Source organism: Saccharomyces paradoxus, chromosome XIII, assembly GCF_002079055.1.
Source record: "Saccharomyces paradoxus chromosome XIII, complete sequence".
Classification (NCBI taxonomy): Eukaryota; Fungi; Ascomycota; class Saccharomycetes; order Saccharomycetales; family Saccharomycetaceae; genus Saccharomyces; species Saccharomyces paradoxus.
Window position 1 is genome coordinate 572,181 of NC_047499.1, and position 12,813 is coordinate 584,993.

Genomic DNA, 12,813 nt, shown 5'->3' on the forward strand with positions numbered 1-12,813 from the left:
ACAAATCTGTTGAAATAAATGCGATGTATACCGAGCAGGTGTAAGCGCAGTGGGATTTTGATGTTTAGTAAAACACCTGTAGTAGTCTAATTTTCCTGTAGTTACCAGACTGTTTATGATATTTTTGGCCAAGATGATTGTTTAGTTTATTCTCAGATCAATCACGTTTATTTACGTTTCGATGTTTTTTACGGCGTGTCTTCGAAAAAAATGATTTCGCCCAGGATCGAACTGGGGACGTTCTGCGTGTTAAGCAGATGCCATAACCGACTAGACCACGAAACCTACATTAATGGAGGAGAAGACGTCGAGAAATGTATTATACTTCCTTAAAATTTTGAAAAACTTAAATACGAATTGTAAAGACATGGTGACACCATGTCTTTAGCTAGCCAGGAAGCCTACTTATCTGCTTGTTTCTTTACATTCAATCAGAGTAGGATGTTGGTTACAAGAACGTCATTGGGTACTAGTGAGAATTGTGTGGGTAATTAGATAATTGTTGGGATTCCATTGTTACTAAAGCTATAATATTAGGTATATAGAATATACTAGAAGTTCTCCTCGAGGATATAGGAATCCACAAAAGGGAATCGATAGTTCTACATAGTGTTATTATTTTATCTTCTTTCTTTTTATATGTTGTCATTCATTATCCTATTACATTATCAATCCTTGCATTTCAGCTTCCATTAGATTGGATGACTGTTTCTCAATTTTTATGCCATCCTCTTGCACCGCATGTTATAATATAATATTAAATAGATGATATTAGAATTTCATTCCAACATACCACCCATAATGTAATAGATCTAACGAATCCACTTGTTTGTTAATAGCTTAAATGTTTTTATTGGGAGGGGTTTTGTCATCACGTCAGCAATGTTCCTTTTGGTATCCACGTAGCATACGTGAAGGTTATTATTTGATACTTCGTCCCGAAGTCTCATTGCTTTGGTACCGAAAAATCTGTTTCTAAGTTTCTCTTCATTTTTGGACATAACTATACTGATTGTAGATCTGCTGTCAGTAAGTAAGCCTTTAATGATTGATTTCCCATTTAGTTCTTGTATAAGGTGACTCAAGTTATTTAATAATGGAATGGCTTCACTGATTGCGTGTATTTCTGCTTCTGTGGTTGAAGTACATGTTAATGAAGCTTTTGTTGATTTTCCTCCGATCACCTTTCCATTTAGTAAATAGATATTACCAATCTGAGATTTGTAATATGGTTGGTTGCCATAAGAGGCATCGCTTATTACAACTAATTTATTTTCTGGTTTTGCAGATTTGCTTTTGTGCCATATTAATTGTTTGTCTCTAGTGTCCCATAAGAATTGTATCAATTCATATGTCATGTTTAACACTTGTTTGGACGGAAATAGTATATGTTGTGCAAGTGTGTTGATATAGTATAATAGGTCAAATCTGAATTTATATCCAACATATGACGCTAGACCTATCAACTTTTGCATTTCATGCACCTTCATGTTGTAGTCGTCTTCTTCTAGCTCTAGCTCCTTCTGGTTTATATAGAGACCTGGTTGACCTGGAGCACCAAGTTTTCTTCCTTTTGGATTCAAAGGTACGTTTAATTTGGGTATTTTCTCAGTTAATGAGTTTTCCATACCTAATTTCATGTATTTACCTCTTTGATATTTGATTTCTAAGCCAAGGATGTCGTATTGAATTTCATCATCGCTTTTACCTAGATTTATAATCTTGGTATCGTATTGCATCTTGAGTTTTGCTATAATTCTTTTATTTGAATTTAAGTCTTTGCTGAACAATATCATATCATCGACGAATAAGCAAATTGTTACTTGACTATTCTTAAATACGCATGACCATCCGCGAACTTCTTCCATATCACATTGTTCAATCAGATATGATTTGATCGTTTCATACCAGTTTGCACCACTTTGTTTCAAACCATAAAGTGATTTCCTCAACCGTATTAACTTGTTGTTCATTCCTAAATGTGGTGGAGGTCTTATGTATAATTCTTCTTTGATGTCTGCATACAAGTACGCCGAAGATATGTCTAATTGTGTAATGAAGGAGTCATCGTCTAATGCAAGTGATAGGGATGTCATCAACGCATAATGATGTACAGTGTTGGATTGCATACCTGTATCGTACGTATCAGGATGCTGAATGTCACCTCTTGCAACAAATCTAGCTTTATGAGTTCCGTCACGTTTCTTGTTGAAGATAAACATTGAGTTTATTACTCTTTTAGAGTCTATTTCTTTTCTGTCATAATATTTGTCAGTGTCCCAAGTATTCATTTTCAATAGTTGGTTGACTTCTTTGTGGTATGCTTCGATATATTTTTCCTTTTCTTTAATATCTTTATTATAGGTGATTGCCTCATCGTATCTTAAGGTTGTTCGTATTGGTTTGATTGATTTTACTGCTTTTACAGCCGCGATTAGATGTATTCGTTTCTTTGACCTTGGAGGTTCTAAACTACGCATATTCTTACTATTCCATGTGTCTCGTGATACCTCAATTTCAGTTTCATTATCTTCTAATGATCTTTTCTTACTAGTGATAGTAGCAGAGATATTAGAGTCATCCATACCACCCAAACTGGAATTAGTTTGATGAGAATTTATCGGTGGGAGTTCTTTAAATGGGTCAGGGAATTCGGTAGGAGATTCTGGAGATAGATCAGGGAGTGGGAGATCAGCGATAATAGATTCCTCGGTATTCTGTTCAGAAACAGTAGTTGGCGTTTTGATAGGAACAATATTGTGCGATGAATTATTTTCCGGTGGAGAAGCATCGATTGAAGGTGAACGGTGTATAATCCTTCTCTCAGTCTCTTGGTCACTTATCTGCGGAACAGTTTTGTTGTTGGTACCACCCAAACTGGGTATTGTCACGTTTGTAGAGTCAGTATCAATGTCGCTGTGTGAGTCTGAGTCACTGAAATCATCAGATTCACTGGCTTGGTATGAATTTTGTGTGTCAGATTTGGACAAAGGAGTAAGTAAAGGAACATCTGATTTATTTATACCACCCGAACCGGCACTGTCGGTAGCAGAAATTTGGGGGATGTTAGATCTCTTCTTAGATGGAAGAATATTAGATTCAGATATGTTAGGATCAACTTCTTTGGGTGCACGAAGATTGATTTCAGATATAGGTTTTGAATCTTCAGTATGAGTTGATGGAGGTGGGGAGTCAGTTGGAATCGGAACGTTTGAAGGGACATTTCTCTGGTGGTCAGGGTTCAGTTCTACGTCAGATTGAAAATCATGGTCAGATTCTATGTTAAGATCGTTAGATTGTTGGATCTCATTTGAAGCAATGAACGATTGATATGAAGCAGTTATACGATTCACGTCTTCATCGAAGGTGAGTGCGTCGTAATTGAATTGGTCTAATCTGGATTCCTTGCCCTGAAGAATAACGTAATTAGTTGTATCTACTGTCTTCTTCAAAGATGGGACATAGATGATATATCCATAAGAGTTTCGAGATGGATGTAGAGCGTAGCCAGGAATGCCACGAGGATGAATTTTGGAGTCAGGGTTATGATTATTGACTATAACGGGTTGACCGAAAGGTAATAAAGTACTGATGTCGAGTCCTGCCAACCCAGCGAGTTGTCTTGCGGATTTTTTGCTTTTAGGTGAAGCTAGTGAGTTCCGTACGATAGTAGAAAATTCGACTGCCGAGAACCATAGATGATTCGGTAGACCACTACATTGCAGTTGAGTACGACAGTCATCTAATAAGGTACGGTTCAGCCGTTCAGCTACACCATGTGCTCGGGAATCCGCTGTGGTTGTATAACATGGGGTTATGCCATATTTTTCAAGGAATTTATGGAGAGTTTTGTTAGTGTACTCAGAACCACGGTCCATTTGAATAACCAAAACATTGGACTGAAACTGGTTTTTAATGAAAGCTAGTATCTTAGTAAAGATATCGAGAATAGAGTCCTCGCGACGGTCGTGTAATGGATAAACCCAACGGAATTTTGTTTTCTCATCAGTGAATGAGATGAAATAGGATGGTGCACTCTTTGGTAGGTTGTGAACAGGCCCAAATATGTCAGTATGTAAGTATTGAAAAGGTTCATATGAACTTTGGTATTTTAGCCGTGATCCTATGATATGTCTATGTTTGGTGCTTTTGCCGATTAAACAATCGGGACATTGATAATCAGTAGCGTTAGACCAGTCAACATCTGATTCATTGAAATACGTAATGGTGTTCTTTTTGAGTGAATATCTAATTGTCTGGGCATTGGCATGCGCAAGCATCCGATGAATGAAAGGATAAGGATACTTACGTGTGTTTTCACTTGTGTGAACGTTATTAATTGTGGGTACTGAGATATTCGACGGAAGCAAGTACCTTTTAGACACCCAGTAAAAGTCTCCATGTTTTACGATAGGTGCAAGTACGGTGCCGTCAGGTCGTTCTAAGACGTTTTTGGTAAAGCACGCTGTAATATTTAGTGCAGCCAGTTCATTCAAACTGAGTAAGTCATAGGCTATGTTAGGTGTGTGCAATACCTTTATTGTTGTTTTGGTGTCGTCCTGGAAGTGAAATTGAAGATCACCAACAGCGTTAATTGGTATATTGTTTTTTTGAACATCAACTACGCTTATGTCGGGATTAGATATCGCTGAGTGTATGTGATGGGCAGATCTTATAAGAGTTCGTGATGCTCCTGAATCAAGAAGAAGGTGTCCAGGAAGTTCATCATCGGAATGATTCGTATGATTTACTGTAGATTCAGTAAGTTTCTGGCCTAAGATGAAGGTCGTGCTTATTGTTCAATTGAATCGGTTCAGTAGTTGATTTACTGATGGAATCGTTGTCAGTGCTGGGAGAGTTATTAGATGTGGATACATTATGAGCCCTGGCTGTTTTCGATTTCGAATTATTTGTTTTTTGAGGATTTCGAGCTATAACTTTGGGTTTGGTTGTATTCGTATAGCTGCGAGAATCATTCTTCTCATCACTCGGATTTCTCCTGTAATTGGGTTTACTGTTTCTCGATCCCTGTTGTTCTTCATAAATAGCATGGATATCTAAGAACAGTTCAGCGACTGTCATATTTAGATGTCGATGACGTGTGTAGCGTAAAAATTTATATTCGCCAGATAGACCTCTCATAATTAATTGGCATGCGACCTTGTTATTGATATGAATGCCATTATTATTTAGTCTGTCGATAATGTTTGTGACTTTTGTTTCAAATGCATCTGCAGGTGTACTGCCATTATATTGCAAATTTGCCAGGGTCACAATGTCATTTGCCTCTTGGGTATCAGATTGCGTTTTTTCAATACTTTTGGAAAGAATTTTCATGATATCCGTATAATCAACAGATAGGATGTCTTTGACCCAGATAGGTAGGAATTGAGAGGGAGCAAATATTTGAAAAGTGTTATACAAGAAGGTGAGTTCATCATCAGTGATCTGACGTACGGGTTTTCCGTTTACTGTCGGAATAATATCACCGAGATTCGAGTTTTGTAAAAATTTGATGTATGTTTTAACCCAATTTAGAAAGTCATTAGGTGAGGTTAACATTGGTGGTGGTCTGACATATTTTTTAGTGGATGTCATATCAGAGTCCGCTGAAGATGAATCAGTAAATGTATTACCTGACTCAGGTGATGGGGTGCTCAGAGGCGTTCCAACTGATGGTGGATACTGCGGAAACTGTGATTGTGGCCCAGGTGGAAAGTACATAGGCGACATTTGATAAGGTGTATACGGAATCATAGATGGGTGTCCGTAAAATGACCAACCAGATGGATTGGCTTGGTTTTGGGTCATCATGCACTGCTGTGGGTACGGCCCATTCTGTGGTGAATGTGACTGAGCAGTTTGAGGAGAGGCATGATGGGGGTTCTCTGGAACAGCTGATGAAGCAGGTGTTGTTGTCTGTTGAGAGTTAGCCTTAGTGGAAGCCTTATCATATTCTTGAATTTTGGAAGCTGAAACGTCTAACGGATCTTGATTTGTGTGGACTTCCTTAGAAGTAACCGAAGCACAGGCGCTACCATGAGAATTATGTGGGTAATTAGATAATTGTTGGGATTCCATTGTTACTAAAGCTATAATATTAGGTATATAGAATATACTAGAAGTTCTCCTCGAGGATATAGGAATCCACAAAAGGGAATCGATAGTTCTACATAGTGTTATTATTTTATCTTCTTTCTTTTTATATGTTGTCATTCATTATCCTATTACATTATCAATCCTTGCATTTCAGCTTCCATTAGATTGGATGACTGTTTCTCAATTTTTATGCCATCCTCTTGCACCGCATGTTATAATATAATATTAAATAGATGATATTAGAATTTCATTCCAACAACTAGATGCAGAATTTTTTATTTTATATAATGTCGTAGACCCCTCTCCATTACATTGTCTAATTTAAAATAACTAAAATGATATACTCACTTACTCTAATTTTTGACTCCAGTCTGGCCAAAAATATGTATAGATGTTATATCATCTTTAACTGCCACCATGTTGAAATCCTGTGAAGTAAGTTTCACACTTCATTTGAGAGATGATACATCCGCACTGGGTGAGATTGAAATCACTCCTGCAAACACGGGCAAGAAAATTTCTTAAAGGTTATTGCAAATATATTACTGATATGAAGGAAAAAGTGCAACGGTTAGTAACGGAGAGAATAACGATGAAAATTTGCTGCTTATTAATGTTTAGCTATCCATTAAATCAGGAGAAAAGTCCCCAATGTTAAATATGTCGAATGTTTCTGTATCCATAGCAAAAGAGCCATTGGGTTGTTGCTGCGAGTCACTATTTTGGGCCTTTACAGTAGCCTTGCCGCCATTGTCCTTCGGAGTGACGTTGATAAAGTTTGTAGCAGTTGAATCACCATTTTGTTCAAGTTTCTTAGATTTCATAACTTTCTGTGCAGCAGTAGCTTTTCGTGATTCCTTGGTCTTTGATTTACCTACTCTCTGTTTCCGTTTAGGTTGAATAGTTGTGCTTATATTGGGAGTTGTGCTTGAGCTAGAAGTACGTTTCGACGATGGTTGTGACACCGTGGGTGTATTACTATTATTATTAGGCAAGGGAAAGACGACGGTAGGATCGTTCTGTGATACTGGAGCATTTGTTTTATATTGTTGTGGTAGATGAAATTGTTGTTGCGGGGCGAACGCATGCATTGCTGAGGAAACATTCTGATATAAAGGCTGCATATTGATCATAGGGTTTGGTCCAGATTGGTTAGTCTGCCTCATACCTGCATTTTCAATGATAGGGGGCCCCATATTTCCCGCCTGCAATGGCATGGTAGCATTAGGTGGAGGTACACGGTTAGCGTCGGGAGGAAAGCCGCTATTTTGTAATTGTTGGTTAGTAGCCATTCTTTGCATCATCATATGCATATACTGCTGTTGAGAAGTTAAATCACTAATAACTGGATTTACGACACTGCTTTGACCTTTCATTTGTTGAGGAATTGTCTTCATTTTATTGAACTGAGCTCGTATGCGTTCTTGCAACAAACTATTGCAATTTGCATTATTGTCACTGGTGGGTGTAGCCTCCTCAGCAGCATTGTTGCGCGTATTAGACTGATAACTTTGGTTTCCAGTGTTCTGTTGCAATGAATTTTGCTGTAGTGCTTGCTGCTGAAAAAACAATTTCATAGCGTTCATGTCATCAAACCTACCAGATCGGCTTTGCTGAAAAGATGGTGCTTGTCCTTGATTTTGGTGATGTAATTGATACTGGAAGAATCGCTGTTGGTCAGGAAACATCGAAGGCTGGTTCTGTGTACTGAATTGTTGACTTGCAGGAGGCATCGAAGGCATGAGTCCACTTGAATGAGAATTTTCCGCTGGAATGTGAGGGACCATTTGTGGGTTGACAATCGGATATGGTGTCTGTTGTTGCTGCTGCTGCTGTTGTTGTTGTTGTTGTTGTTGTTGTTGTTGTTGTTGTTGTTGTTGTTGTTGTTGTTGTTGTTGTTGTTGTTGTTGTTGCTGCTGCTGCTGTTGTTGTTGCTGTTGTTGCTGCTGTTGTTGCTGCTGCTGCTGCTGCTGTTGTTGTTGTTGTTGTTGTTGTTGTTGTTGTTGTTGTTGTTGTTGCTGCTGCTGCTGTTGTTGTTGTTGTTGTTGTTGTTGTTGTTGCTGCTGCTGCTGCTGCTGTTGTTGTTGTTGTTGTTGTTGTTGTTGTTGTTGTTGTTGTTGTTGTTGTTGTTGTTGTTGTTGTTGCTGCTGTTGTTGGGATTGTTGTTGAGGCTGATGTTGGGGTTGATGCTGGGGCTGCTGAGGCTGGGGTTGCTGGGGCTGCTGTTGAGATGATTGCTGGGGCTGCGGTGGTGATTGCAAATCATTGAAGTGCTTGTGCAAATTCATAGTCGCGTATTGCTGTCCTGTGGTATCACTGTTTATGGTAGTATCAGCTGCAAAATTACTGCTATTAGGTTTATCGTAGCCACCTTTATTTCTCGATAGAAATCTTTCGGAGACGTTTCGGTTCGTTGGATCGTTTAAATTAAAGTTATTCCCGTCACCATTTGGCCTGAAATTCTCCTCTGTCACTGGAAAACTATTTTGAGTTGGCGGAACTCCGTTTGGTGGGAGATTAGAGAAATGGGAGGGTATATTAGACTTGGAATTAGCTGGTAAGATAGGTACTATTCTCTCTCTTAGGGGATTATGATCTTCATGGTACCCAGATTCAAGGTCTCCATTAAACAATGATTGAAAAATTTCCCACCATTCAAGTAAAAAGGTGTCATTAGCGTCCATTAGCATTTTCGAAGGTAATAACCCATCCTCACTAGCAATATCACCTTTAGATGCAATGTCCATCATTCCATGCTTTAGGCTTGAATTCAAGCTAGTTGTTTCACCCGAGGGAGATCCGTTTATTCTAGACAAAGGAAGGTCAGCTTCGCCTAAAAATTTTGCGGCAGAGTTCCAGTAATTGTTTTTGATTAAGTAGTTATATATGTGAGCGTACAATAATTGCTTAGAGTTCTTAGCCATTGCATCCGAAACAAATACTCGAGAATTCCCATCAAATTGCAACTGGTTATGGCTATTCATACTTCTGCTATTGGGAGCTGAGCTAAAGTTAGTGTTCTTAGAGCGCTCATTCGTATTAATATTGGACGTGTTATCCATATCTTTATCATGCACCTTTTCCTTATTTCACTGCAGTCTAACGAAAAATAACAAAAGAAATGGGGGAAAACGAAAGAAAGAAACCAATAGAGCGGCACAGAGTGCAATAGAAATCTTTACTGGTCTTTTCTACTGTGATTATTTTTATTATACCCCTCCTCTTCTGATTATACACGCATTGTATTTCGGCATTGCCTCTTGGCCGCTTTTTTCACCTGACGTAATACATGTTGCAGCAAGCGAGTTTCGTGTGCGTATAGAAAAGTATTTACTTTGACACTTCGAAGAAGTATGTAATTGCCAAATAACCGAAGAAAATTTGGTACGTAACGATCATCGTATAGCTTTTCTTCTATCGAATTTTTTTTCTTCTTTTTTTCTTTTTTTTTAAATAAAATGGAAAATTGTTATTTAGTACTTCATAATTTTATTTAATATGCAGTATGGATCGTTATAAATAGTATTCGGCTACAAAAATTTTTAGTCTTCGAATTCATCCTCGTCGAATTCATCATCATCGAACTCATCGCTTACTCTTGAATCCAAATCTTTATCGTCCATTGAGTTGTGGGGTAGCTGATTACGCCCCGTTTCACCATCGCTTTGTTCCGATCGTGATTCGGTATCTGAATTTTCACGTGAATGCACGTCATCTAAAACGTTAATCTCTGAAACATTGCTTGTTGGAGCGCCAGCTTTAGACACTGATAAGTTTTTGAACTCTTTATCAATACTCGTCGCAGCTGCAGATGATGCTCTCCTTGATTTAGATCCACTGGTGTTGCACTCCTCATCATCCATATCATCTAAGTACCTCAGTTTTGGCGATGCAAGTGGAGAACCTAGTTCCAGATATATTTGCTTCCCAATGTCTCCTTTGGACATTGCAGATTTATTAGGCGTGGATCCTGAGCTACTATGGGAACCCATTAGCTCAGATGCATTTTCTACGTCAGATGAAGCAGCTAAGACTTCGTTGTTACTTGAGCTGCCCACGTGTTTTTGAGGGAGTTTAGTAGCCTTCACAGTGTTGACTGAATTTCTCCTATTACTACTAGTGCTGTCTTGTTGTGATACATCGGTATCTTCATCGGTGTTGTCAGAATCATCTTTGCTAATATCCGATAGGTTATCAATGTCGACCAACGGGTCTCTCCAAAAATTTACGTCTGTAAATTTCTCTTCCTGATTGCCTCTGAACAGTGTTTTGTGAACTGAGGTATTTTCTGAGGCAGCGTTATCCAATGTTTTATTAGGGGGAGAACCAGGAACCATAGAAGTGTTAGTTCTTGAATCAACACTGTCAAGGCTGACTGGTGGAAAGAAATGATCGACAAGCTCGTTGATATGAATGTAGGAGCTTCTGTAACCTGCTAACTCTAGTAATTCCATATGAACCTCGCCTTCTGTATTTATTGTGAAAATTCTTGAACTAGGAATCCCTACTGTTCTGTAAGATAACGCATCGGTAATTCTATTACCAAAACCGGCAAAAAATGGGGTTGACTTTTCCTCTGTGTCCATTTCGTTGTCACAATCTTCAAAATATAACGATCTGATGTCGTTTAGACATGCTATCTTGAAAACTTCAGGTTTTTTTAATATTACTTCCCGCCTTAAGGCAGCCATTGTTCTATCGGGCGATAAAATCACAGGCCCGTTTGGTAATTTGCTACCATTTTGTACGATTGATCGTAAATAACTTCTTGTGGAATCAGCTTGTCCAGCACTTCTTGCAGTTAGATAAAGTATGTTATAACCATTCCTGGATATCTCGCTGAATAACTTGGCTACACCCAAATGCGTCCAGTCTTTTCCTATCATTGCCAAGACATGGCCTAAGGCATCTGATTTTGTTATGGTGCCATCAATATCACTGATAACAATTGGAACATCCCACCTCCAAACAAATAATTTTGAAGTAACAATAGCTTTTCCATGATCCACGGAAAATTTTAAATCATTTTCACCATAAGTTAAATTTAGGCACTTCAACTGGTCATTGGTCAATCTTATCGTTCTTATGTACCTTTTTTCGGCCTTACCGTTTTCCGTTGAGCCGTTCTTGTTAGTACTTTCACTGCTACAGCTTTGTTCTTTGTTAAATGATGTTTCATCCTCGGTATCGGAAGGAGAAGGTGAGGAAGATAACGAGTTTAAGGTAGTTCCTGATTCCATTGCATCTAAGCCGAGAACCGATCCGCTTGTAGCCATTGTTGGGGGTGTCCCTGGAGGCGAGAGGTTAGTAAGGTGCTCGTAAGGGTTTACGATCTTAATGTTACCATTTTTGTCCTCCTTGATAAAACTTGAAATATCTGAATCATTACCGAATTCGTCCTTTAACAACTGCTTCAGCTGTATGTCCGTATCATGCATCATATTCTTGTTTGGTTTGTAGCCCTCAGTATCCAGTAGTAAATCGCCATTGTTATCAAGTTTACTAGGTATATGGATTTCAGTGAGCTTCTTGTTTAATTTTTGCTGGAAGTTCTTGGTGCGTTGCTTAGCAAGTTTCCTTTCTTCTATCAAATCTGGCGGCGTCGTTGTGGAGGATGCAGCAGAGGAAAGCGACCCTGTGGTTTCACCATTGTTACTGATCGAATCTCCAGTATCATTGATATCCAAAAAATCTGGTTCCTCTAGAACTTTCTTTTCCTGCTTCTTATGTTCATTTTCACCTTCACCTTCACCCTCGGTTCCTCCTTCCAAGATGGATGTTTCAGGTGATTGAGGGGGGCTTGATGCGGCGCTTATCACGGGCGACACAAGTAATTCGTCAGGAACATCAGTGACTTGATCACCCATCTCGAAAACGAAATAGGCCTCTCCAGAATCGCTTAGCTTCATTGGCATGTTACTCAGCTTTTCATTTATAAACACTTGGACTTTCTTTTGAGATGGCTTTAAAATTTGAAATTTGCCAAATCTCACATGGAAGGGAGAACATGATAGGCTTCCATCTGGATGCTCCACTACAATAACGTCTATGGCACCTGATAACGTAGCCGGATTGATAGACGACCATGTTTTAGACACAGACCCAAGAGCTCTACCTACGTACTGCATAATCAACCGATTTATTCCTCTTCAGTAGTGTCTTCCCTGTGCGTTTCTCTGGAGGTAAAACTCTAATGACAAAGGCGTGGCGTCCAATTGGTCTGACTAACACTTTGTCAACACCCTTTACTAAATTGTTGAGTGTATTATCCTTATAAATACAACCCCCCCACGATGACCTGCTCTTCACTTATCCTTGCTCTTTCTTCTACCCTCACCGTGCGCTGCTGTCAACGCTGGCCGGAAAAGCCGAGAAAAAGAGATAGGTAATAGAGAAAAGAAAGCCCATTGTCTAAAGGAGGGAAATTGAAAGACAAAAAATGCCGGCGACAGACCGGCAAGAGAATGAGCAACACGTGGGTACTTCAATTCTGTCTTCCAATGATGTAGCATTATGATGCACAGGATGAATTTGGGCCCTGTTTAAGCAGATCAGGTAGATTGCTTAGATTCGTCTTTTAAACGAGCTTTTCAACATGAAAACTTAGTGCTAGGAACTGCGAAGAAAAAGAGGAAAGTGTATGAAACTTAGATGAGTATTCTTGCCGTAAAATGACTATATACAAAACTTATTTCGGAAGAAAACTTATATCTA

The 12,813-nt window shown here is 38.9% G+C and overlaps 2 protein-coding genes and 1 non-coding gene across 3 annotated transcripts; all 3 read right to left on the bottom strand.

Annotated features, from left to right (window-relative positions):
* Positions 1–211: 211 nt before the first annotated feature.
* Positions 212–285, bottom strand: SPAR_Mtrna17V. Its single transcript has one exon. It is a non-coding gene; the product is annotated as a tRNA-Val (tRNA).
* Positions 286–6,716: 6,431 nt separating this feature from the next.
* MSS11 (Mss11p) lies at positions 6,717–9,161 on the bottom strand (the record flags this gene model as incomplete). The annotated part of the gene is made up of 1 exon (XM_033912575.1): positions 6,717–9,161. The coding sequence occupies one exon, from the start codon at positions 9,159–9,161 to the stop codon at positions 6,717–6,719; it is 2,445 nt and encodes an 814-aa protein (XP_033768466.1).
* A 480-nt stretch (positions 9,162–9,641) lies between these two features.
* On the bottom strand, positions 9,642–12,227 carry PAH1 (phosphatidate phosphatase PAH1; the record flags this gene model as incomplete). Its single annotated transcript, XM_033912576.1, has 1 exon — positions 9,642–12,227. The coding sequence occupies one exon, from the start codon at positions 12,225–12,227 to the stop codon at positions 9,642–9,644; it is 2,586 nt and encodes an 861-aa protein (XP_033768467.1).
* Positions 12,228–12,813: the final 586 nt, after the last annotated feature.